Below are 26,691 nucleotides of genomic sequence, written 5' to 3'. Positions count from 1 at the left end.
TTTTAATTGGTACAAATAGGTTGTATTGATCAGCAAAATATAAAAAAATCAAGGAAAAACAAGAGACAATAGTTTCTGCACTTTGACAAACACCCTAGACAGCAAGGTGCTTGTTGACATGAGGATATCAAACAGAAAGAGACTCATTTTGCCACTGCAGGGATCAGGATGGAGGTGTGAGTCAGACAGGCCTGTGGGAGGGGCTCAGGAGGGCCACCTGCCTGTCACTCCTGCCCCTAGTGTGGCCACAAAGCCACGAGTACCCATTGATCCTCAGTCCTCAGATGTGGCCAGTCAGCACCACTCGACACAGTGGACATGGAAATACCTCCTTCCTGTGCCTTCCAGGACTCCATGTTCTCCTGGTTGTCTTCCTCCTTCACGGCACCGCACTTCACTGTGGGTAGAGTGAGTAGCACACTTAGGTTTGTCTGAGGGCAGGGATAACGGAATTCCTTCCCAAACTCACAGCTGCTCATGTCTTTGTCCACATGTGAGCTGTCTTTCTCCACCCTCGGTGGGGGAGGCGCTGGATACACCATCATAAGCTTTGGTTCTAGTCTGACCTTCAGCTCTGTGACCCTCAGTTTCTTCATCTGAGGTTAATTCTCTTAGAATAAGAGATGAACTGGCTAGTGAGTTTGAAGAAAATAATTCAAGAATGGCTTGTTAAGGGGGATTTGTGGTTTATGAACATATAGAAAGCAGGAATCACCAGGGCCCACTGTGGGTTCACAGAGAAAAAGCCCTTTCAGATAAATCTTGTTTCCTTCTTTGGTAGGATTGTGAGACTGGCAGAGATGAGGAAGGTCAAAGGTTTATGAATTCAGCAGGGCATCTGAAACGTTCAGTGGGGTTGACATATGGGTTTGGTATAATATCAGAACCGTTGGGTTGCGTGCAGGGACCACTGGATGGCTTGGGGGCTGGCTGGATACCATTATTCAGAGGCTGCAGTTCAATGATCTCAGAGATAGGGTCCGAATTCAGGACTTCAAGCCTCTATCCTTAGCAAAGTCCTGGTGAACATTTTTATTACTGGCTTGAATGAAAATAAAGAGAGCATGTTCACTGCATTTGTGGAGAGGCTGGGGACAAAGATATGACAAGGTCAGAATCAGCACCCAAGTCAATCTCACTCACAGACTAGAAGCAGAGGCCTGAGTCTAGTACTATGAAATGGGAAGAGTAACGTGTTACCTGTGGCTCCCAAGAACTACCTGCCCAGGTATAGAATGAGGGAAGTACGGGATAGCAGCAGAAGACTTGAAAAGGTATAGGGGGTGGGGGGCTGCTGACATGAGTCAATGGTGTGATGTTGCTACGCCAACCACTCCACTCCAACTTTGCTCTCCCACAAAGAGCTAACTTTGTCTTGGGTAACAGTAGATAACTGTTTCCACAAGTGCGAGGTGAACATCTCACAGTGTTTAGTGCTAGTCTAATGGTTCTAGGGACCACATTTTAAAAGGGATGTGAAATGAACAATCCAAAAATAAAATTAAGAAAACAATTCCATTTATAATAGCATCGCATGAATAAAATATTTAGGAATAAATTTAACAAAGGAGGTAAGAACCTATACTCTGAAAATTGCAAAACGTTGTTGAAAGAAATTAAAGAACACCGAAGTGAACAGGAAGATATTCCATATTTATGGATGAGAGGATTTACAATACTGTTAAAATGGCAGTACTCCCCAAATTGATCTACAATTTCAACACAATCCCTATATTCATACGGAAATGCAAGGGACACAGAATAAACAAAACAATCTTGAAAAAGAAGAACAAAGTTGGAGGACCAGAAATAAACCCTCATAATTATAGTCAATTGGTTGTTTTGTTGTTGTTGTTGTTATTCTGTTTTGAGACAGGGTCTTGCTCTGTCACCCAGGCTGGAGTGCAATGCTGTGATCATAGCTCCAACTTCCGGGCTCAAGAGGTCCTCCTGCCTCAGCCTGCCAAGTAGTTGGGACTACAGATGCATGCCACCACACCCAGCTAATCTTTTTTAAAAAAAATTTTGTGTAGAGATAGGGTCTTGCTATGTTGCCCAGGCTGGTCTCAAATTCCTGACCTCAAGCAACCTTCCCACCAAAGTGCTGGGATTACAGGTATGAGCCACCACACCCAGCCTTAATTGATTTTTGACAAGGATATTAAGATAATTTAGTGGAGAAAGAATAGTCTTTTCAATAAACAGTGCTGGTATGACTAGAAACTATGCAAAATGATGAAGTTGGGCCCCTACATCACACTTTATAAAAAATGAATTCAAAATGAACAAAAATCCTAAATGTAAGAGCTAAAGCCATAAAACCCTTCTTAGAAGAAATAAAAGGGGAGAACATAGGTATAAATCTTTGAAACTTTATCTTAGGCAATGGTTTCTTAGATATGACACCAAAAGTACAAGCAGTAACAAGAAAAAGATAAACTGGACTTAATCAAAATTTAAAACTTTTGTGCTTCAAAAACATCATCAAGAAAGTGAAAAGACAACACAAAGAACAATGCTGAAAACATAATATTTGTAAATAATACATCTGAGAAGGGAGTCGTATTTAGAATATATAAAGAACTCTTACAAATCAATAACAAAAAGACACTACCCAACTTAAAAATGGACAAGGGATCTGAATAGACATTTCTCCAAATGTTCGGTGAGTACCTGAAAAGATAGACATAAGGTATCAGTGAAATGCAATCAAAACACAATGAGGTATCACTTCACACCCATGAGAGTAACTATAATCAACAAGACAGATGATAGAAAGCACTGGCAAGGATGTGGAGATATAAGAACCCTCATACACTGTTGGTGGGAACACAGAATGGTGCAGCCACCGTGGAAAATAGTCTGGTGGTTCCTCAAAAGGTTAAACAGGCTCACACTTCTAATCCTAGCACTCTGGGAGGCCAAGGCGGGAGTATTGCTTGAGGACAGGAGTTCAAGACCAGCCTGAGCAAGAGTGAGACCCCCGTGGAAGGAAGGAAGGAAGGAAGGAAGGAAGGAAGGAAGGAAGGAAGGAAGGAAGGAAGGAAGGAAGGAAGGAAGGAAGGAAGGAAGGAAGGAAGGAAGGAAGGAAGGAAGGAAGGAAGGAAGGAAGGAAGGAAGGAAGGAAGGAAGGAAGGAAGGAAGGAAGGAAGGAAGGAAGGAAGGAAGGAAGGAAGGAAGGAAGGAAGGAAGGAAGGAAGGAAGGAAGGAAGGAAGGAAGGAAGGAAGGAAGGAAGGAAGGAAGGAAGGAAGGAAGGAAGGAAGGAAGGAAGGAAGGAAGGAAGGAAGGAAGGAAGGAAGGAAGGAAGGAAGGAAGGAAGGAAGGAAGGAAGGAAGGAAGGAAGGAAGGAAGGAAGGAAGGAAGGAAGGAAGGAAGGAAGGAAGGAAGGAAGGAAGGAAGGAAGGAAGGAAGGAAGGAAGGAAGGAAGGAAGGAAAAATTAGCCAGGCATGATGGTGCGTACCAGTAGTCCCAGCTACCTGGGAGGTTGAGGCAGGAGGATCACTTGAGCCCAGGAGTTTGAGGTTGCAGTGAGCTATGATCATGCCACTGCACTCTAGCCGGGGTGGCAGAGCAAGAATGTCTCAAAAAAAAAAAAAGTGTTAAACAGAGTTACCATATGATCTAGCAATTCCACTCCTTGGTATATACCCAAGAGAAGTGAAAAAAATATGTCCAGACAAAAATTTGTATGTGAATGTTCATCTCAGCATTATTCATAACAGCCAAAAAATGGAAACAACTCAAACATCCATCAACTAATGGATAAACAAAACCTGATCAATCCATACAATGGAATATTATTCAGCAATAAAAATAAGTGAAGTACTGACACATGCTACAACATGAATGAAGCTTACACTACAGGAAGAAGTTCTTACGAAAGAACACATCCCCTGTGATTCCATTTATATAAAATGTCCAGAATAGGTAATCTATAGTGACTGAAAATAATCAGTAGTTTCCCAAGGCCGAGGTGTTGTGGGGAAGTGACTGGGAATGGGTGTGAGGGTTTCTTTTGGGGGTGATGAAAATGTTCTAAAACTGATTGCAGTGGGGATTGCACAACTCTGCGATTTACTAAAAATCATTGAACTGTACACTTTAAACATGTGAATTATATGATATGTGAATTATAGCTCAATAAAATTGTTATAAAAGAAGGGGCGTGAACAAACTGGATCTCAGGATGAAAACAGGCTGTGAAATCACATCCTAGGAAGAAAAGGGGAAGAAACTGGGAATGAAACAGAAAGACTCCGGGGTAGAAGCCATCTTCAGATATGTGAAGGGCCATCACGTGGATGGGGAATCAGAGGCTGTGTGCAACTCCACAGGACTGCACGCCCCCCCAAAATGCCCAGCCACTCCCACGCATGCCCCCCAACTCAGCTTGACTGTCACCGCCGAGGGAAGCCTCGCTCTGCCTCGTGTCTGCTGCCCACGCTCGCAGCACTGTCTTTCTTGCCTTCATCGCACCTCCACCTGCCGTGACATGTGTATTTAATCACTGGGGGACAGTCCGAGAGTCTCACTAGCTTACCAGCTCCAACAAGGGACCCAGTGGCTTTCACTACTGTCTCCCCAGAACTTATCACCGTGCCCGGCAGAAAGGAGGTGCTTAGTCAGTGTTTGCTGGATGAATGGATGAGTGAAACATAAAGGCCAGAAACTCCAAGCAGAGCCTCTAAGGAAGCCTCCTGAGAGTCCCAGCTGTCTACAGAGCGGCAGCCGGGCCGTGTGGGATCTGCTCGAGCACACGGAGGACAGAGGTGTCACGGAGCCAAATAAAGCACCAAAGGGAAGCACAAACGGGATTGTTTCCCCTTCTGTTTTAAAATCTCACAAACAGTTCACCTATACTGGAAAAAATCCTAAAGCAGATAAGAAAACCAATCAAATCAAATCACCTGTAATCCTCCCCCCACGTGACAGCCACAGTTAACACAGCACAGGCCTCAGGACTTCAGCTGTGCACGTTCCCCAGTGTGGACAAGCGATACTTTAATTAATGGGGGCTCATGTGAGTCTGCACATCTCACAACCCGTAATCACAGCTCACATTTACTGGATGCTTAATTTGTGCCGCGCACTGTGCTAAGCACTTCATGTGCGCTCAAGTCTCCTAAGACCCAACGAGGCAGATACTTCTTATTCACATTGCATATTCACTGCAGTTGAGAGAAATCACATAACTTGCTCAAGATCATAGACTCATGAGTGACAGAGCCAGATTAGATCCCAGCAATCCGACTCCAGAACCAGCAGGGGTCCCACACCTGTCTGCTGAATGAACCACGGAAGGAATGAATGATGTGTGCTCAACTGCCTGCACTAGGGAAAACGCGCTTCTCCTTACCAGCTGGTTGGCTGTTACCTTACGAATGCTCTAAATCTCACGTCACTCATATCTTCATGGGTCACCATATCCTAAGGCTAAAAATAGGGACATTTTAACATAAGAAATGCATAAAGCGCATGTCTTTGGCTCTAATTTCCCCCAACTATTGGGAAGTCTTCCTCAAACACCTCCTTGGACAAGACTTTCCAGGTGTCTCCTGTGTCCAGGCTTCAGTCACCCACAGAGCCAGTGGCAGGGCCCCCGCTGGGCCACTTCTGGCCGTTTGCCTCTTGTACTTGCTGAAGCCCATTGAGCCCTGCAACCGCTGTAATGCCGCCACACCAACTTTGAGGGTGCCGGTACCACCTCTCCTGTGGGTACAGGTGCTGCTAGTGCTGCTGCCACTGCCACCACGTGAGTGTCACCAACACTGCCAGCACCAGGCTCACCGCGGCCACCGCCGCTGCCATGTCACTGGAGCCACCGTCTCAGGCAACACCACAGGGGACCAGCAAAGGTGGCACAGAGCAGTGAAGAGCTTTGTGTGACATCTGATGAAGTCCTACTCAGTTTGTAGGCAGAGGAGGGGACAGGCTGGGCAACAAGACATTGCCAAGTGCTCAAAATGACCCCTCTCCTCCAAGTAAGCTTCATTCTGGGCTATCTTGGGATTTCCAAAAGAGATATGACATGGTCCCTCAGGCAAAGAGATTTCTGGAAAGCCTCACCATACTCCCCGGACACTCTAAAGCCTCCACCAGGGCCAGTGGAAGCCAAGCTGGGGCCTGCTTCCTGCCTCCGCCTTCCCTTGCTGCATGCCTGGCACTGGTCTGTCTTTGTTCTGCTACTAGGCAGCTTGGGGACACGTCATGGCCCATCTTTTAAAATTCAACAAGACCTCATGGTACGTACTTGTGAACTAACCCTACCCTTGACTTTGCCCTAGTTTCCCTTCAGTCCTGTTTCTCAAATGTACCATTCTTATCATTTTATTATATGTCTGTCTGAAAGTCTCCTTCTGGAAAAAGACAGGAGGTTATAAAAGTGAAAGGAAATAAAATGACAAGCTGGAACAGAACTTATGGATATACATTTTAAAAAGAAAACTCCATTTTCAAACTTGGTGTGTTTCATCAGGGATTTTTTTCTGTACACAACCAACAAGCGGAAAATCTTCACCAAATGGCTTGGCGAAGACTCTCTCAAGCAGCCTCACTGCACGTGAATTACAGAATGACCGTTCCCCTCCTCGCCCTCGGCAGACGGACACGAAGAAGAACACGGAGAGGCAGGGCTGATCCTCAGCAAGGCTGGCGTCCAGGTCCCCCGACCCTTCCTGCCTCGCCGGCTCCTTCAGCCCAGACTCCTCTCTTAAGGAGCACCCAGCCTCCCATGCTGCCCTGGGTGGGCCGTGACAGATGAAGCCATGTTAAGCTTTAAAACTGTAAGCCCATGCTTCACAGTTGGGGGGTGGGGAGTGTTGCATAACCCCAAAGGCAGGACCACTGACATAATTTCCTGGGCCCAGAGTGAAATGAAAATGCAGGACCTTCATGCAAGGTATTAAGAATTTCAAGATGGTGACAGCAAAGCACTAAACCATGCACAGGGCCTTGTGTGACTGCACAGGTCACACATCCGAGCCGGCCCTGCACCAAGGACACACAAAGGCACTCTCTAGAAAATCTTTTTTATATATAACCACGAACTCCAATTTTTATGGAAGAACACTAAATATTTGCAGATATTTAAAAAATAAAACAGAAAATGTCAATGACATTCCATTCCTGCAGAAGCACCAGTTGATCCAGCTCTGCAATTTGTACTACTTTGGTGCAAAAATGTGAGAAACAACATCATGATTTTTACCATGTTTCCATCCAAGCCTCCACACCCTGTCAGAGTTCTGCATCATAAGAGAGAAGTCTGAACGGGTGATAAGACTGTATGTGCCACAGCAAAGCAGGAAGGGGTAAGGTCACACAAGGGGTTCTCAAAGGGTGGGTAGGATTTGGCAAGGCCGAGAGGAAGGGGCCCAGGAAGGGGAGCACAGGAGCAGAGAGAGGAGCAGGGGGCATCGGGACAGCGGGTGGGCTCACCCAGCGCCACTGAATGATTTTGGAAAAATAGAGAAGAATCGGACAGCTTTTAAAGTTGTAGATTCTGATTTTAAAACAGGGATTTTATGGTCATACAGGGTAAAATAAATGTGACCCACTCAACATCAAATAGGCACTTGTACATAAATGACACATGAACTTCTCCCTGTACAAGCAACAGCATGAGAATATAATCCAAAGGGTAAAAACGAGGGTTGGTTGTCCTGGAATTGGCCATTACTGAACCTTCACCCAACTTCTGGATCTCACAGCTGCCTCTGAGCTCCAGCAAGGCCTCGTGGGTTTGCGCGAGGGCTGTCCTCAGCGCCGGGGTGTGAGTGTGACCCGACCTGAGCATCCTGCACAGCACAGCGCAGGAGGGCGCTGCGGGCGCTCCCGGCGGAGCAGGACACCCGTGTTCACCACCATTGACAAACTCAGGCTCAAGGGACTGAATGCGGAGGAATAATACATGGACAAATGAGGATCTGTCTCTACGCCTGAGATGATGCAGGGGGAAAGAGTTCATGCCTTCTAGCCAGGCATCCTCCTCCTCGAATGAGCTTTCTGACTTAAAATATACCATGACACGACATGGCAGAACTTGGAGAGCTTAGAGCTCTGTCTTTAGGAACATGTAGGCCAAGGTGCATGCCGTCTCACCCACACTACAAGGCAACTAGATTTGATGCAGAATTCAAAGTGAAAGACACCTTCAGACTGCAAGCGATTCTCTCTCTGCCTGCCTTTCTTGCTTTCCTTGTAGATAACACAGAAAATAGATGTTAATTTATATATATCTATATGCATATTATGTGAATTTATGTGCATATATCTATATATGTATATTTCTATGTATGTGAAATATGCATATTTATATGTTTATATATGTATACATGAAAAGAGCAGGAGAGAATGTATGTGTGTGTGTATATACATATATATATATACACATACACATAAATGTATAGTACAGTACAAGTCAATGCCAATTTATTAAATTCAATCAACGTTTAGAGTCTCTGCCATGTGCTAGCCCAATGTTAGGCACAAGAGCACAAGGTTGTAAGAGTGCCACCAACCTCAAGGAGCTCCCCATCTAGAGAAGACGAACTGAAAACCAAAATGCTCTCTCTAGCAGTGTGGTGGCTGTTGATAATGGGAGGCAGTGTGGTTTGGTGCTTCTATATTGAAGGTGGTCAGTCGCGTGTGCTTGAGCCATGCTGGCTGGGACTTCAGCTGCAGGGTCCTCATTGGTAAAGTAAATACAGTCAGGTGCTGTATAACGATGTTTTGATCAATGACAGACCACATACACGATGGTGGTCCCATAAGATTGTAATACCGTATTTTCACTGTACCTTTCCTGTGTTTAGATATGTTTAGATACACAAATACTCACCATTGTGTTATGACTGCCTATGGTATTCCGTACGGTCACGGGCTCTACAGGTTTGTAGCCTGGGAGCAATAGGCTGTACCATATAGCCCAGGTGTGTAATAGGCTACACCACCTAGGTTTGCGTAAGTACACTCAACGATGTTCACACAAAGACAAAACCGCCTAATGGTGCATTTGTCAGAACGTATCCATCATTCAGTGGCTCAGGACTGTATCTACAGTAGTGCCTTCTTCATGGGGGGGCAAGGTGTAAAGGAAAGTCAAAGCACTTATACTTACTGGCACCGAGAAGGCACTTGATGGAAAGTTAATACCATTATTATTATTATTATTGAGAAGAACATATGGTTCTATGGGCGGCACAAAGGAGAAAAAGGTCAATCCAACTTGGGAGGTATCAGGAGAAGCTTTGCAGAGGAGGTGGTATGGAGCTGAGACTCCGTCCTAGTAGCAGGCATTTGTCAGAAGAACAAAAGGGGAAAAAGACACTCATTCCAGCATAAGAGTCTGTTCAAAGGCCCTGAGGCATGAAACATCCTAGCAGGTCCAGAGAACTGCTAGCAGATCAGCACAACCAGAGTAAGGTTCAAGGTCAAAAAGAAGCCAGAGCCAGATCTGGAAGGGCCACCAAAAAGCCCTAAACAAGGGAATAACAAAATCACATTTGTCTTTTCAAGGGTTTAGGTAATATCTGACCGAATAATTTCACCTTTGCAGGGTCACCATTGTACTGATCAGTTATGACAAATACCACTGGAGCGTATTAATACCACAAAACAGAGGACTTGTAATTCACATGTTCTTTCCTCTGTTCATAAGTCTTCAAAAGGTTTGAGTTTTAGTAACTAACTGGCTTGTTTTTCCATGCTGATTGAGTTGCTGAGGAAGGTTTTCTTTACCACTAATGTATTCTAGAATGATTTTTAAATACTCATCTTCCTGACCACAAGGAGAGTGTTCAGTGGCTGCTTTTTAGCACTCAGAAGAGACACACGACAATCGTACCCCCTCAAAGCGCGCAGGCAGCAACTGAAGCTTTGCGGGTCAGGTCTCAAGACAGAGGCGGGTGGGGAGGCAGAGCCGAGACAGGGCTTAGAAAGGGAACTGGAGAAGAAATGAGGTCCCAGAATAAAACCATCATGAGTAAACAACAGGCAACAGGAGCAGCAAGAAAGACAAAGGTCAGCAAATAAGAGGGAAAAGAATGTGTAATGTGGCCTGAAAGGGACAGAGAAAAAGCAGATAGGACAAAAATGCAAAGCAGATCTTTTAAGAGAAGTTAGTGACAGAAGAAATCCCTGGGATGGAAGTTTGAGACAGTCTACTAAACTGCTTGAATACGTCTATATCAATTTTTTCCCTCATCATTCATAAGGTCAGCCTATTAGTCAATTCTATTAATTCTCTTTGGTCAAATATGTCCTGGGAAACTTCCATGCCACTGAATCAGTCTCTGGTCTCTGACTTCACTCAGTAGCTCACCTGCTACCAGGCTGGAAAATGACTTGTTGCCACAGAACAGCACACGGTCTCCAACCAGGAAGGACTCACGACAGCAAGGAGAGAATTCACCGCTATTGAACACCTGTTCTGTGCCAGGTATTGTCCTAGGTGTGCTTATATATGTGGTCTCATTTAATCTTCATAATGCTCCTTTGATAAGATCAACCAGCACGAACAATCTATTTTTCTGGCCCCAATTTTCCCTGTCCCATATTAGAGAAAACAGAGGCAGCGGGTGGGAAAGAGATCATCAGACTAGGACGGAAAGGTGTAAAACCGAAGTTTCATTTTAGACACCCCCTCATTTCCACAACTGTAACCTTTGGATCTGGTCTTGGATTTTCATAAAACAAACATTACTTTTCTTAGTTCACTTTTTCCCTTCAGTATAACACAACATTGCCCCCAAATGCCCATGCATTAATCCTTGCATTCCTTGTCTAACAGACCTGCTAGCATGCTCTGTCCGTGCACGTGTGCTCGTGCGTGCCTGAGCGCTGGCGTGTTCAATTCAGGCACAACTAGGGAGTACCGTCATCCCCACAGGAGCTGCCAGTTGGTCAAATCTAAATTCAGGACACAGATGTCCCACCATGGCCATGGGACTGCCTCTTTGTGTGGCAGTTGCCACAGGCAGGAGGTCCCAAGCACTAGTGGTATTTTGCCTATTTTAAGTTGTCAAAACCAAAACAAAACAAAAACCAAGATAACCATATCAATCCATAATGTGGGACTTCAACTTAGCATGTACTTTATGGTCAACCGAGAAATTCAAAGAGCGTTATAGAATAGTTAAAGCAAGCATGAAAAATAGCCGGATTTCTATCAATCACCCTTTGTTTCTCAGACAATAATTTTCTGCCTGAAAAATCAAATCAAATAATAAATTACTTATTGAGCACCTAGTATATGACAAGTACTATGTATCCCATAGAACACTATAGGATTTCTTTTCATTATCATCTTTTCTTCTTTAAAATATTTAAAGCGTTGATCGGGATGCTTTAGCTGTTTTCTCTTTAAGCAATTTTATTATTATGAATGTCTTCAGAAGTTTAACACTGACGGCTACTCAGAGTTTTCTGGGGTTTTTTGTTTTGTTTTCTTCCTACTATCGTTTTTTCACCTAAAGCATTCCCTTTCCTTTCCTACTCTCTGATTTTTAGGGAGAAAAAAAAAATCTAGCATCTGGGGTCCAAGACCACTTGAAATGTCTGGGCTTGGGATTGCTAATGACCTCCCAGAGATAACCCAAATCGCTGATTTAGCAAAGCTCATTCTTGACCTTGACACAAGACAGGACAGGCAAAGGGGAAGGACTTGGAGGGAGCAGAGAAAGAAAAAGGATCACAGAAGCGCTCAGATCTCGCCAAGCCCCTCCCCCATTCAGCAAACACCTGGCTGAGTTGGAAACCATGACCAGCCCAACCTTCCTATTGGCACCAATTGAAGCTGTCAGCTCTAGGCTTGTCACCAGTTGCACTGGGAGGCCCCCGGGCAGCCACAAGAGCCCTAATTAGGCAGAAATGACACTTCTACAACTGACCTGCCAGGACCTTTGGCAAACCATTTAACATCATTAGTTAACATTTTTTAAAAGTGTGAATGTAAATGAACAGCCAGTGGCTTTCAATGGAGTTTGTCGGTGGCATCTCCCCCTCCCTTTCTCACTCTTTCTCTTTTTACATGAATAGTGCGCTTGTTTTCTCCAGAATTGGAGGGAGGAGCTGAGGAAGGAGGAGGAAGAGGACTAGTCCTCTGAGAGGAGAGACATGGTAAAGCAAAAACAAGCTCAGAAGAGCGAGAGACCATCTCTTCCTGCCTTTGCATGGGCCTGAACAGAGACAATCTCCCAGGGCCACCAGAGCAGGGCAGGAAACAGCATGAGCCCAGGGCGCAGGCTACACTGAGGCTAGGTCCCGCTCCATGATCCATACTCGTGAGCATGGCCAGCACGATTTCAGGCTTGGGGCAGGTGGGAAACGATTTTTGTTTCCTGACTTGAGGGTACCTCTGAAATACTCTTTCTCTCAAACCTCTCACCCCTTGTTGGCATTCTGAACAAGCAGATGTCACAGCAGCAGTTCGGCAAATATCTTACGTGCACAGAAGTTTAAATGTCCCAGCTTTAAACATATCTAGTCCCTCTCCAAAGGAATGAAGTTCTAGGGGTAATTATTTCAGATGCCAGTTTGATACTTACACACATCAGTTCATTTCCTACCTGAAGCGGTTATTTCCCACTTTGAATCACACTTCATTTTGTTCTTTGCTTTACACCCACAGAATCCGTACACGCCAACACTCTCCATCTGTAGGAGGGGGGAAAAGAGTTTTACTGTGAAAATGTAGCTGTGTCTGTCCACATCGCTTAAGTGCTTAAGTTGCACACTCGTGCATACTCGTGCTTGTTGACAGTGTGAAGAGACAGTGCCGGGTAGAAATGGAGGAAAGGGTTAGGTGGGCACAGGGGAGCTGGGTCCCTAGCAGGCCTTTGCACTTACCACCTACTTGTTGTGTGGCCTTGGGCAAGGTGCTTAGCCCTGAGTCTCAGATGTTTTCATCTGCAAGACAGAGATAATGCCTTACTATGTCGGTTCAAGTGAGAAAAAAATAGATGGAAATATCATGAAAACTGGAAAGTGTCATGTAAACATAAGGAGTCATGGACAGGAAAGAGCTGCCAAAATTGAGGAACAGGGTCAGGTTCTCTCTGTCATTTATCATAGAGAGATGACATTGAGAGTTTGCCCTCTTGTTTCCCAAGGCAAGTTCGACAAAGCCACGACACCCGCCAGCACATCCCAGGTCCCTCCCTGTCCTCCCTCTCTGCTCCTGTTTATTCTCAAAAGGGGCTGTAAATATCGCAAAGACAAGTGCATGGGTGCAAAACCAATTCCTGAAACCCACAGTTACATTAGCTATCTAGTCTCTCCACTGGATCCTAAACAGTGCGAAGGGGGAACATGTCCATCTCTGGGTTTCTGGAAGCCCTGTGAGCAGCAGTGAGTACACAGTAGATGCACAATAAATGTTTACTGAACTGAAATGTAAGGATTCAGCTTTCAGACGTGTGCTTAAAGCAATCAGAATGTGAGCTTTACAGAGGCAGCACTGATCCTAAATTTGGAGAGCTTTACTTGTCCCTGAATGAAAGATGAGTAAAATCAGGCAGGCGGCGTGTGGTGGGGAATGCCTGCAACCAGGCACAGAGAGAAGCAAAAGAAAACAATCTTAGTTTGGGGCAGAAAGAGAGTGAAAATACTGGGAAATGTCCTTAATGACAGTAAATGGGAACAGGGAAAACTGCTCATCATGATGGAGCATTTAGTGCTTTTAAGCTAAATACCTCAGCATATTAAGCAAATAGAGAAAAGCCAGCTAGAAGATGTCAGCAAATTGAACCGAACAGTGCTCAGAAAGCCGATAGGAGGTGTGTGTTTTTGACCCCCTTCCCTGTCACATGCCTGGGCCCAGCCCGTTGTTTAGTGTGGCCTCTCCTCTCCAGCTGTGGAGCTTATTGAAAAGCTCTTGCTCCCCGCCTGGTTTTGGCACATTTTCTGCAGGTGCCTCCTACTGCGGCCACAATGGGCTGCTAGGGAGGTTTAGACCTGTCAACAGCTACAGGGAGGGGGTGGCGATGGCGGAGGGAGCACAGTCATTGTCTTAAAGGGCCAGTGACATTGTGTGCTGCCAACGAGCCTGCAGCACTGGCACCTGCTAATGAGATGAACCCTTTCTCCCACTCTCTTTCTCTCTTTAATGATTTAACTTGATTGCTTTGGTTCCTTTCTGGAAGGGGAATTGCTCCATTGATCATATAAAGTAATTGCCTGTAAAACATTGCTCTGCAACAACTACTACTTCCCTGGCTGAAAATGTCACTGCAATTGAAAAGCTCTTAGCCCCGTTCAAGAATGAGGTTGCTAAAGAGAACAGTCTTTGCATACATCCCCAAGTACTTGTGTGTTCCTGGACTTACAAGTTTTTGGTGCGACTGGTGAATTTTTAGGACAGAGACTTTCTTTCCTATAGCACGTATGGTATGATTTTTGTGTCAGATTGTAGAAAACTAACCAAACATGTTTAAAAAAAACAAACTCCCTGAACTCTAAGATAAGACATATTCGTTCAGAGAAAAAAAAATTATTTTCTTAGTCACCCATGCAATTCTTTTCTCAGAAGCCATGAATTTGGAAGGACACCCACAGGGGTTCGGTGTGATTTAGGAGACTGTCTTCGTTTCTCTTCACAGAAGAAGACAATATCCTTGTCTCGGAGGTAGCTGGGTTTTGGAAAGAGGAATTAATGCTTTAATTGTTTAGGACTTGCTGATTTTTCAGACCTGTCACTTGGCGGCGGCAGTGACACACTGTGGGAATGGGGACCACACACTTTCGGAGTTTTCATAAATAGCTTTATTAAATAGTCACTGCCACACCAATGTCAGGGAGTAATTCACCTGGGGAAAAAAAACCACTTTGTCGTAGGCATGAACCTGCCAATGAAATAAAAAGCTGTTAGGGATGGTTTCATTTTCCTCTGACAAGTGAAGGCCTAAGTTTGTATCTAAATAAGAGAGAGGCTTTTTCAATTTAATCTGTGGGAAGCACCTCTAGCAACATGCCACACCACCGCGCTGCCAAGCTGGGAACAGAGCTCAGGTGGAGCACGTTTCATCAGGGTGCGCCCAGGATATTTTTTTTCTAGCTCGTGAAGTGGGGGCAGTACATGGGCCTATTATTGCACTTTTTCAAAAAGGCCAAAACACCTGCCTGCTTACTAACAAAGAGTATAGAGAATAAACAGAAGTAGAAAAAAAGACCATTGACGATTATAAGTCTGAAAAAGCCATGGGTCATGGTACAAATTCCATAACTGTACATAGGCACAGCATTATTTTTCTTGGAATTTAGAGATTTGGGACTTCAGATTTTAAAATCTTTTAATACTATCAGAATATACATGATATTCAGTCAGGACACTTACACATAGGACATATAATAAAAGGGATTTTTCCTTTCCCAACCTATTTAGTGAAGAGAATACAAAAAAAAGAAGTTCTTTGAATGTAATCCCATTAAAAAAACTGATTCCTGGATATGAAGAATTATGCTGACAGCCTTTTAACCAGCAACTTAAATGTTTTTCTATTTGCTTATATTGGAAACTCTTTTTATCTATAAAGTGAGACATATAATTAGATAATTAATATAGAACTAAATAAAATATGGAATTAAATAACTCTAAAAGTTTTACCTGGCTCTGAGGCCCTTATCTAAAAAACAGATTCATATACCATCATGGGAAACAGACAAGTGAGCGGTAAATACAACCACACGGCGATTTCTAACAGCTTTGCCTACTGGAGAGGCAGTCAAGACAGAGCAAAGTGGGTTGAGTTAAGCCCCTGCAGCCACGAATAGGAGAGCCTGGACTAGAGTGGCTAGAAAGAGAAACCCCATTCGTAAAGAATGGCCAGGAAGCCAGGACTCTGGGGGAGGGCCTGGGAGGTGGCATTCTGTGTGGCAGGGAGCCGGGAGGTGGCTCGCCTGCTGCAGGTCCTCAGGCCGAGTGTCCTCTCCATGAACTCCCAGAGTGAGAGTGTGCGTGGACAGTTTTAACACCGTTTCTCCATGTTTCTGGAGGGGGGAAAAAGAACGTTTGAAGAGGAGAGAAACAAGCCAAACAAGCACATCACCCGCAGAATGAATGTCCAATCTGACAGCAGCCACAGGACTGGTTTCACTTTTGCATCTCCTCTTTCGTTTATTTGCACATGATGCAAGAGGTCTGACTAGAATCCCCAAGTTCAGAGACAACAAAATCATGCTGTACATCTTATTACTCATGTGGATCTCCACAGCACATTTTAAACCATTGACTTCACAAGGTATAAATTAACCTTAAGTTTGTTTGAACTTCATACTAAACAGGATTTGTAAACATGTTGGGTGTGCTTTTAAAAGTAAAAGAAGCATTTTTTAAAATGTTGCGTTATCCCCGTGTCCACGCACAGCTGATTCAGTGTACACAGAGTGATGAGCATCATAACCTGGGCTAGTATGTGATTGTTCTGAGTGGTAACTGCTACCATTCTTCATAATTCAGATTTGTAAATTTACTTATATAGTGAGAAACACACTTCAGCCTGAGTGCTTTATTTACTTAGTAAATCCATGTGTTTACATTTGTTACCAATATGTATCTCATCCACCAAAAGTTAACACACAGAATATGTATCTCATCCACTAAAAGTTAACACACAGAAATGTTAAGATCCTTTATACTTAAATAAAAAGTTAACATCAGGCTGAGGAGTAACAGGACCTGTTGAATTGTTTGTATTCAATATATAAGGTGCACGTACTTTGCAGTTAGAAAATAGTGTCAATCTGACCTTTGTCTTATAGCTCCTGAGTTAATATAGAACCACTGGCTAAGGGAAGAAACAGATTTTACTATGTTATGCCTTTTCAGAATGCACAAGATCATTACAAACGAACATTTCAACCATAGTGTTTATGATCAAGTTAGACATTACAGAAGCTACATGAGCACAGACTTCACTCCCCTCCCCCATGAAGAGCTTTGCTCTACTTTTTTGTTTCCTACAATTTTCTTGGAATTACATGCTGCAAAGTTTCCTTTCTTTTAAAAGTCAGAAAGTATTAAATAGCCAAAGGCGTTTTCCCATACCCTGTTTTTCTCAGTTCAATACGGATCACAGCCCCTTTCCTCCACATCCTTCCGGAGTTACAGCTTATTTTAAAATATGCAATTGAAATAGATGTACCTTAGTAACCAACACAAGTATGACTGATTTCAAAGGACTAGTTGTAGATGCCTACTGTAAACAAAACCTAAAATCTGACCTACGTATTTTGTCAAAAATAGATGAGACAGGATGGTATGAGTATATAATTCTAAAGTCTCAATTTGGAGAGCAAGGTGAGTCTATCACAAACATGGTAATGGTACGATCACAAATACAGTAATCGTAGGGACTGATCCCGATGTGACAGCTGAGCCTTAACCCCAGAGGGTACAGGCATGTGTGTGACATGTCTGATGCAACAGCCAGGGTCTAGTCTTGTGGCAAGAAGGACAGTGCTCTTTTTCTTAGCATGAGGGCTTGAAAAAGAGTGTGAAAAGTTCAAGGCATGCCCCTAGTGAGTTAGCGTCAAACCCAGACAGCACACATAGGGAAGGGAAAAAGTTATTTGTAGTTAAAAAAAAAACACAAAAAACCCACACAGTGATTCTTTTTGTTCTCATATAATGAATACTATTTGGAGATAGAGTCTATTGCAAATATAAATTAAAAGAGTTCTTATAATTTTGAATTCTTCATTTTGATTGCATCTTTTATCTTTGCAGATATATATTATCTCTCCCTAAAAAACCAACTAATTTTCCAACATTATGTTTGTAAGAAGCATGCAAAAAATTATTGAGCAGATAATATTTTTCTTGCAAATATTAGCTACTTAGTTAAGAATTAAAAATGGCTGTATTTTCTAGAGGGTAATAGATGATGATACATAGGACAATTTTCACTCCAAAACTTATAAATTGGTAAGTACACATTTTATTTTTTTCAAATATCATACTTTAAAAGTTATGAATATAACCCTTTGTTCTTACCCTAAAAAACACAGTCTTTGATTTTATATTTTCACAATTGGCACAGGAACTTTATTTTTCCTGTCAGCTTGGCTATAAAGAAAAGAAAGCAATTATGATTAGGCAACCACACTTCAGATCTACAAGTTAATGTAAATCCCAACAAGTGTTGGCTCAGAATAATTCTACGTCAAAAAGAAATTTGGTACTAGTTCTCTCCAACAGGAACTCTACTTTTAAAATTTGAGAGGTAGAAAAATTCTTTAGAAGGTATAGAGATCTAAGATTAACTGAGATGGCTCTTTTCTCTGAAATTCCCTGAATTTTCCTGAGTTTGTTTCACAATCTTCTCTATATTCAAATCCCCACAAAGTTTCTAAGACTAGAGTGCAAATATCTGTTCTTCTCAGTCTGGGAAGAATGATTACCTAGGATTGCTGAGGGGTATTTTAAATCAACTGGTTGTTCATAAATCAACTCTGATTTTTGCAACCATCCAACAGCTGTTGGGCAAGTGCGGCTCCTTCAGGGAGCTTTGATAGATTTGACAAGGGCAGTGGGAGAGTGAACCCTGGATTACTCACGCTGCTTCCCTGGCCGTATCTCCATGCACACAAAAAGAAATGGGGGTCAGGACAGGCACCCAGATACTTCTATTCAAAACCTCATTTTTGCCTAAATTATTTATCTCAAGTGAAAGTACCTTCACACAAAATTATCCTAATACACGTCAACTCTTTATTCCACTTGTGTGTATGAGAGTCTCTTGCATTTTCCTACTCTTTCCTATCCCAAACTATAGAAGTAAAAATAGTTGCTGGCTATAGCCCAGGCCAAAAGTCAGCATCAATAAACACATATTCAAAGCATTTCCACTTAGAAAAAATATTTCAGTCTTTTATCCTTACTGAACTTTTTCTCTTTCAAGTATTGATGGAAACATTATGTTTTCTGAGAAATTGATTCCAATCATTAGTAGTTTTATTTCTATAACATCCACCTAAGGTGTTGAATGCACAATCACAAAATACAATAATTGTATTATTTAATTAAAAACAGGATCAATCATACAGTATCCCTTGTTAGCATACAATTCAGTGTATTTTTAAAAATATGTTCCAGAAATTTAATCTAATACGTTAGAGATTAACTGACATATGTCACCTTAAATAATTTTGGAGGTATATAGTCCTCCAATTATGTTAATTTACATGTGATTGTCTTATATGAAACAGATGCAGTTAAATCAAATCAATATTGAGAAATATGCTTAAAATGACTTTATTCACTAAAAATGTCCTGGGAATTTACTCCCTCAAATAATAATTCTTCAAAAAATAATTCCCATTCTGCATTTGTGACTAGTATTTGGCTTTTTTAAAAAACATCCAAACAACTAGAATTCTCAGACTTCTTAAACTGGACAAAATAGCAACTCTGAAAGGCAAATCAAGGCAGAAAAAGAGAAAATAACAATCCACAACAACTACAAAAAACAACCACCATCCTCCACTTTGCCAATAATTAAAGAGTCAAGTCCTAAATTTTTGACAATTATATTTTTTGAATCCCCCAAATAATTTTTTGAAAGTTTAACATCACCATAAGATTCATGGCCAGGCCTGCAGAAACCATCAGGCCTAAAGGCAGAGATCGTCTTCTGAATTTGCTAATAAGAAACAGATAATTCCTCTTAAGCAGATTAACTTAAAGTACATTTTCAAGGAAGTTAAAATCCCCTTCAATCAGGTTCTTAAGTTTAATTACAAAAGTCAAACAATTTATTAACTCTCACTGAAGTGCAACAACAAAATAGGCACAGAACTCTCAGGGGCCAGCAGACAAGCCAAATCGATATTTGCAACAGTAACCGAGAAAACATGTTTAGCCATAACTTGATAAAACATCTAACTGGTCCTCTTAACTAGGATTCTTCCTCTCTTCTTTGCTGCCCCCTATGTGGGAAATGCATTTAACATTTTGATCACTCACAATGAATACAATTCCAACATCTATTTTGCTACTTTTATACTAAGAAAAGAAGTACAAATTAGAAAACCTGGCCTTTGCAGGATATTTTATATGTATTCCTTTTGCTTTATTAGCCCCATAATTATGCTACAAAAATACCTTTAAGTTGTATCTACTGCTATAAAGTTAAAAAAATTATCTATTTAAAAATGCCAAAATAGCTTGCTTAAAGAGTTTCTTTTGCCTGATCTTTTCCTTTTCTCTTTACTGTCTGAACTCACTGCATAATTGCCCTACTTCCAGTTTCATTCTGCCTATATAGATATTGAATGTCTATTCCCGGAAAAATACCAATTAAACTGCCAGCAGTAGCATCTCCGACAGTATCTTTTGGTCTTCAGTGTCAAAGGCCTTTGAACAAATGACCGGAAGGCTGAATCTAAAACAGCCTTTGACAGGATGCCAGCTTTGAACATTCACATTATGCCTACAGCTCCAGCTTTCTGCTTTATTTGGAAAGCAAGAGAGAAATAACACGTCAACTTTATAATTTGGCACAAATGCTAAAGGTTAAAATAAAAGTGATAGATTACCAGGGGGCTTAATCACCTCAAAAGGTCACTGATATTGTTTTTAAAAAAGGGCTCCATTTTATTCAATTCAGTCTGGATTCCTGTACAAAGCTAAATAAAGGTTTTCAGACAAATACTGCAAAACTGCTAAAATGCTACATTTTCCTTTGTCTTCATTTCTTTGGTTACAACAACATCATTTACTATGTGTTATAGTAGAAAAAAACATTTACATGGATTTTTAAATTTAATCTCATAGTAATCTCATGAAATTGGAAATATTAATCAGTGAGGAAATAGGCTCAGAGAGGTTAAGTAATTTGTACAAGGTCACACAGCTGGGAACTAGAAGAACCAGGATTTGAACCCATGCACTCTGATTCCAAGACCCAACACTCCCAAGCCCTGGGTGAAGCCTTAGTCATTCTCTTTCTGACTTGATTCATGAGAAATCTTTTAAAGCAGTGATTCTCAACCTTGGCTGTACATTAATATCACGTACTTTAAAAATACCTATGTGTGGGCTCCACACCCTGGAGAATTCTATTTAATAGGTCTGGGGCAGGGCCGAAGCACCAGTATTTTTCAATACTGTACCAATGAATAAAATAGACAATATGTCTTTTCATGGCACATAAATTCTAATAGTGCTTAGATTCTAGTAGAATCTGCAGGTGGTTCAGATGTGCAGCTCACACTGAGAACCAGTGATCAAGAGATTAACACCACTTACTCAGAGGCCTCTCTCCAAGACCTCAGTGTGAGCAACTCAACTGGCTCCTCCAGAAAGGGTTGACAAGAGTCTAGCAACAGCTGACACGAGAGAGCAGAATCTAAGAGAGTTCTAGCTTTGAGAGGCAGCAGTGCGCAAAGGGAAATGCATGGGCAGTGGAGTCAGCGACATCTGGGTTCAAATTCCATCTCTGCTATTTATCAACTGTGTGGTCTTGGGCCAATCACTTACCTTTTGTGGCTGTTCTGCAGATTCAATGGGATGATGTAAGTAAAGCTCCAGGATATAAAAGTGTTCAGTCAAAGGTGGCTGCTGCTGTGGTTTTGTTGTTGTTGTTATTAGTACTAAAGTGGTAATGACTATTGCCGGGAGACATCAGTAAAGGAAAAAAAACAAATTTAAAAAACCCTCCTTTTTATTAGACAAATTATTCCTACTTTTATTACTTAGCATTTAATTTACAGGTATTTATATTTGCAATTAGCTTGGCAATCATACTTCTCATTCGTGACAACTGGGTGAGGATGGTTAACATTCTTATTCCCATTTTCTAGATGAGGAAAAGGCAACATTTTCCATCTATCCTGTCTCCAGCTTATGATTAAAGGCACCTGCAACCATGCTCATTAGTTCCCTATGAAAAATGATATTCGACACAGGTGTCAAATGCAGGAAAGGAGAATTAACAAGCACTTGATAGCAACCCCAAAATAACATCTAAATAATCACTTCTGAACATCAAAGTCATGGCAAACAATTTCCAATTTAAATAAAGGTGTTGGATAGGATTAAGGAAAAATGAACAAATACATTTTCTTCATCTGCATTCATTTGGGAAATGTCTGACATAGCTTAGAAATTCTTTTGAAATGCAGAGACTGCAGAATGGTTAATTTCCTCTACAAAGAGCCTTCAATTAGCAGGATGGCATGGACTAATGTGTTCTGATATTTTATCTTGAATCAGAGCTACAAAGTAAGAGCGATTTAAAATGGAAAGACCCGGTTGAGGGGCTCTCAACAAAGTTTCCCAGGAAGCCTGTGGACTCTGTGCAAGGGGCCCACCACTCCAAACACACACCCAGCACTGAGTAATGGCTTGCTCACAAATGTATTCCTTTTCATGTGTACAGAATTTCCATGAACAAAATAGAAATGTCTTTAAAAGTACTACTGAATTTACAGTCATTATATATAACTACTATTACCTGGGGAGGGGGCCTCAATTGCTTTTGTTGTTAAAAGGAGTCTTCATACTCAAAAAGCTTAGGAAACACTGATCTAGTCCAAACCCCTCTTTTTACTGATGAGGTAAAGATCTTAAGGGAGATTCTAACCTAGGTTTTCCCATTCCCAGACAAATGGCCCTTGTCTCACATCATACACACCTTCCAGCACAGTCACAGATGGAGGGGGCATTAGCAGTCATCGCTATATTCTCTCTCTAATATCATTTCCTCTTTCTAAAGGAGAGCAAAGTCCTACCCTTTCTCTGCGGACATGTTCCTGGAACTTTCTACATCTCCTGAGGCTCTTCTGAGCCTCTCCTTTCCCCTTCCATCCCTCCCATCCTCAACCCCCGCAGTTTGGTACCTTTGGTGAGCAACACACTTGAGCCCACTCAAGCTCTGATGCTCTGGAAGTGCCCTTGGGCATTTAGTCTCAACATGAAGTGGAAATACAGTCACCAAGGAATGTGTAAAGTACATGTAAAATCTGCATATGTGTGAGTGCACCTTACAGCTAAAACCCCAGTGTTCCTAATATCTATGGAAAATAAGAAAGTGGAATATTCATGAATAACCATTTTATTTACTCTGGATCTGTCAACACCAATAGGCTAGTAAACCCCTAGCACACTAACTTTTCAAAATGCTTTCACGTCTATGATTTCGGTTTATTTTGCTGATGACTCACTCAGATGTAAGTGCTACTGGAGTGCCATTGGAACCTAAGTGCTATGAAGAGAAGGAATGTCATCTGTTATTCACTGCTCTTTCTCCAGTGCCTAGAACAGTGCCTGGCACATGGTGGGCAGTCAATGAATATCTGTTGATTGTATGAGTGACATAAGTAGGCTGGGATGGTAGTTTAATTTCTTGCCTTCACACAGTTTTGAGAAGATGAAATGAGTTCCTAATAACCTCTCCTCAGTCTTCAACCCTCCTGTAACCTTTGACTTAACATCCTTCCCTCAAATATTTTTAATATAATTTTTGAAAGTTATATAAGTAATACATTCAGATACTACCACTATCTAAAAAGGAGAAAACAAATGCTCCCTATCAGCCCAGGACAACACAACATGCTGATGTACATCTTTTCAGACTTTATTCTATACACACACACACACACATACATACCCCTGACACAGTCCCAAAGGTCTCTGTCCTAGACTTTGTGATTTGGATTTTTTTCCTTTTCATTTGTTTCCTGTTGTAGCTCCTTGCCGTCCTCCTATGTCTGAAATATATTCCTTCCCCAACATTTAGGTCCTCACTTCAAGATTTTCCCCCTTTTCCCTTTAGAGAATTTGTCTGTCTTACTTCAACTCTAAACTCTATGTGGATGTCTTCTACCTGTATCTGGAGTCCTCCCTCTTCTCTGGGATACCAGTGCTCCTCGAGCTCCATGCATCCAAAACCCAATGCCTCCTGTTTCATCCACAACCAGATGACTCACTGATCCTGTTTCTGTCAACGATAATAGGTTACCCTCAGAGGTCATCTTTGCTTCCCCAGCTCCATATCCAATCACTCAAAGCCCTCCCCATCATTCCTTCCTATCCTCTCTCCATCTCTTCTTATTGCTGCCATTAGTGTTTAGGGCCTTACACTACTTTCACCTCTTCCATCGTGCCCTTCCTCTATTCAGAGATCTGTGGTTGCTTCCCTCTCTTTCAGAATGGGATTCCAGTCCTTTCACAATCTCACCTCAGACTACTTTTCCATCCTTATTGCTCATTATTCCTGAAAACAAACCCTTTGCTCCAGCCGGCTGATGTATTCATTATTTACCCAACTCCAAAACATTTGATTTTAAGTATTTATGAACCATTTCTTATGTATAAAACCCATTCATTCATTCAACAACTATTTACTGAGCATCTATTCTGTGAGGCAACGTACTGATGCTGCAGGTACCTTGGTCAACATGTCGGATCAAGTCCCTGTTCTCATGGAACTTAGAGGACAATGGGCTACACAGGAGACTGAGAAATTGTGATCCCAGCCCAGGATAATTTCAACCTTCCATTAAAATGTCAAATGAATCAAGACATTCCTGAGGGCTGATGCAACCCAGGCCGCAAGTGGGGAAGAACTTCAGAAGAAAGGAAGGGCTGGCCAGAGAGAGCTGGACTGTGGAGCATGGCTTCTCTGAAGGTGTGGGACTCAACCCCAGCATGCAAGGATATGCGTTCAAAAAGTGGGTGCCTTCCCTCCAGGGGGATATGAGGAAAGGCACAAGGGTGGGATGGAAACAACAGCAATAGTATCAGCTTATTTTGCATTAATATAAAGGTTCACTTAACGCCTATTCAGCAGAGCATATACTCTGCCCCTACATGGCCCTTGGCTCTGCAGTGGACGCTGGGGATGACTCTGACTCAGCTCCTTCTGTCAAAGGATTTCCATTTAGCAAGGCGGGTAAGGCAGGCCTGTGATGATCTATCACACACCCACTGAGAGACATTCCAGAAATCCAGAAAAAACAGAGGAAAATTCAGAGGGAGGTGCATGTCTGGGTTTGTATAATAGTACTTCTATAGGTTGTTTCTTGTTTTGTTTGTTTGTTTAGACAGGATCTCACTCTATCACCCAGGCTGGAGTGCAGTGGCACAATTATAGCTCACTGCAACCTCAAATTCCTGGGCTCAAGGGATCCTCCTGCCTCAGCTCCCCGAGTAACTAGGACGACAGACGCATACCACCACACCCAGCTAATGTTTTTTTATTTTTTGTAAAGATGGAGATCTCTATAAGTGTTTTTATACTTCTTTATACGTTAGCATTGTGTATAACAGTACTTCACATATTTTTATATACCTACATACTTCACATATTTTTATATGCCTACATCCATACATGAATCTATTGAAAATAACAATCTTGTTTCAAAGTGCTTTCTCACATTCTCATTTTATCCTAAGTAACTTGTGAAGCAGGCAGAGTAGGTTAGGTTATGTTTTCCAGAGGAGCAAAGTGTAGCACAGATCTTTAAGTGATCTGCTTAGGTCAGGAACATAAACAGGCAAGAGCAGAACACCCTGTCCATCTCGGCCCATTCCTGCAGCAGTACAAGTATCTAGAATAGAGGGTGCACATTAAGAAATTCTAAAATTGCATACGACACCTGGCAGGTGTAATGAAGCCAGGCAAGCACTTTGGATTTATATAAGGGCAGGACGTAGGCAGCATCCCGAGACAGGGAAAGTGAGCCAAGGACATAGTCCTGTCTGCATCATCCCCCACCCTTAGGCCTACCCAAACCATAACCATTCCTTAAGGTTCACCCCAAATTTTTTCGGCCCACATTGGTTTTTTCCTTTCGTTGATTTCACCCCCACTAACATCCCAGGCGAGGGCGCGCGGCCATTTCTCTCCTGGACATCACAGTATACTTATTCTGCTCGGCTCAGAGCAGGTAGTTAACAAACATAGGCTGAAGGAATTCCTGGTACCTCCACAGCTCATCAAGGATACCCTGAGTTCTTAGATTCCTCCCCCATCAGAATGGGCCTGCCTGGCACAGGCCGCCCTTGCAACCCGGAGGAGCTCACTAATCGCCAAGAAGGAGGGGATGGGTGTGGAAGGCCAGACGGCCCGAGTCCTGGGGTCAAGGGGGACGCGGCGCGCGCGTCCCCAGTTGGAAGTCAGAGCTAAAGCTCCCACGCACTTCAGGAGATCGTTAACTATTTCCCCATCTGGAGAATCATCGCGGGAAAGTGATGAAAAACTAAGCCGCGAGAGCGCAAGTCTCGGGACCCTAGGAGCCCAACCCCTGAGCCCAATGCCTCGGGGAGAGGGGAGAGGAGAGAGCCAGGGGGGCGCAGGGGCCATTCGCAGCTCCGGGAACAGGCGGCTGCTCCAGTAGCGGGAAGAACCTAGGGATGGAAACTCGCGAGATCTAGGGTCGGGATCTCGTTGCGTTGCCTAGCGACAGGGAGGACGCTCGTGGGCCCCCAGGCTAAACCCCGCTGTAGCCTTAATCTCCTACCATGGGGGAAGAAGGCGGCGGCCGCAGCTGTGGGACCACTAAGGAGCTGCAGAAGCTGAAGCAGCAGGCGATGGAGTACTACCGGGAGAACGACGTTCCGCGCAGGCTGGAAGAGCTGCTCAACTCCACCTTCTACCTCCAGCCTGCCGACGTCTACGGGCACCTGGTAGGGACCTGGGACCAGCACCCTCCTCCCTCCAGCCCCTCTGCCCCCGCCCTGCGCTGCGGC

General features: G+C 42.9%; 1 protein-coding gene and 1 long non-coding RNA gene across 5 annotated transcripts in view; one reads left to right on the top strand and one right to left on the bottom strand.

Moving 5' to 3' along the window:
* On the bottom strand, nt 1-26,691 carry LOC123650324. Of its 2 annotated transcripts, none has more exons than XR_006739322.1 (4): nt 26,463-26,691; nt 12,849-12,908; nt 12,569-12,656; nt 1-1,088 (listed from the first exon to the last, which is right to left on the bottom strand). It is a non-coding gene; the product is annotated as an uncharacterized LOC123650324 (long non-coding RNA). The 2 variants fall into 2 exon arrangements; XR_006739321.1 differs by having other exon boundaries at nt 1-397.
* The window catches only part of ENO4 (enolase 4), a 30,630-nt gene continuing 30,335 nt past the window's right edge, over nt 26,397-26,691 (top strand). For 2 of the 3 annotated variants that reach the window (XM_045569061.1, XM_045569059.1), the window contains exon 1: nt 26,419-26,628. In XM_045569061.1, the coding sequence (XP_045425017.1) occupies nt 26,464-26,628 (165 nt within the window). In that variant the 5' untranslated portion in view covers nt 26,419-26,463. Of the gene's footprint in view, nt 26,629-26,691 lie in introns of all 3 variants that reach the window. The other variant, XM_045569060.1, reaches the window with a different exon arrangement.

Source organism: Lemur catta, chromosome 14 (assembly GCF_020740605.2).
Source record: "Lemur catta isolate mLemCat1 chromosome 14, mLemCat1.pri, whole genome shotgun sequence".
In the NCBI taxonomy this organism is placed as follows: Eukaryota; Metazoa; Chordata; class Mammalia; order Primates; family Lemuridae; genus Lemur; species Lemur catta.
This window is presented reverse-complemented; position numbering and strand designations above follow the sequence as displayed.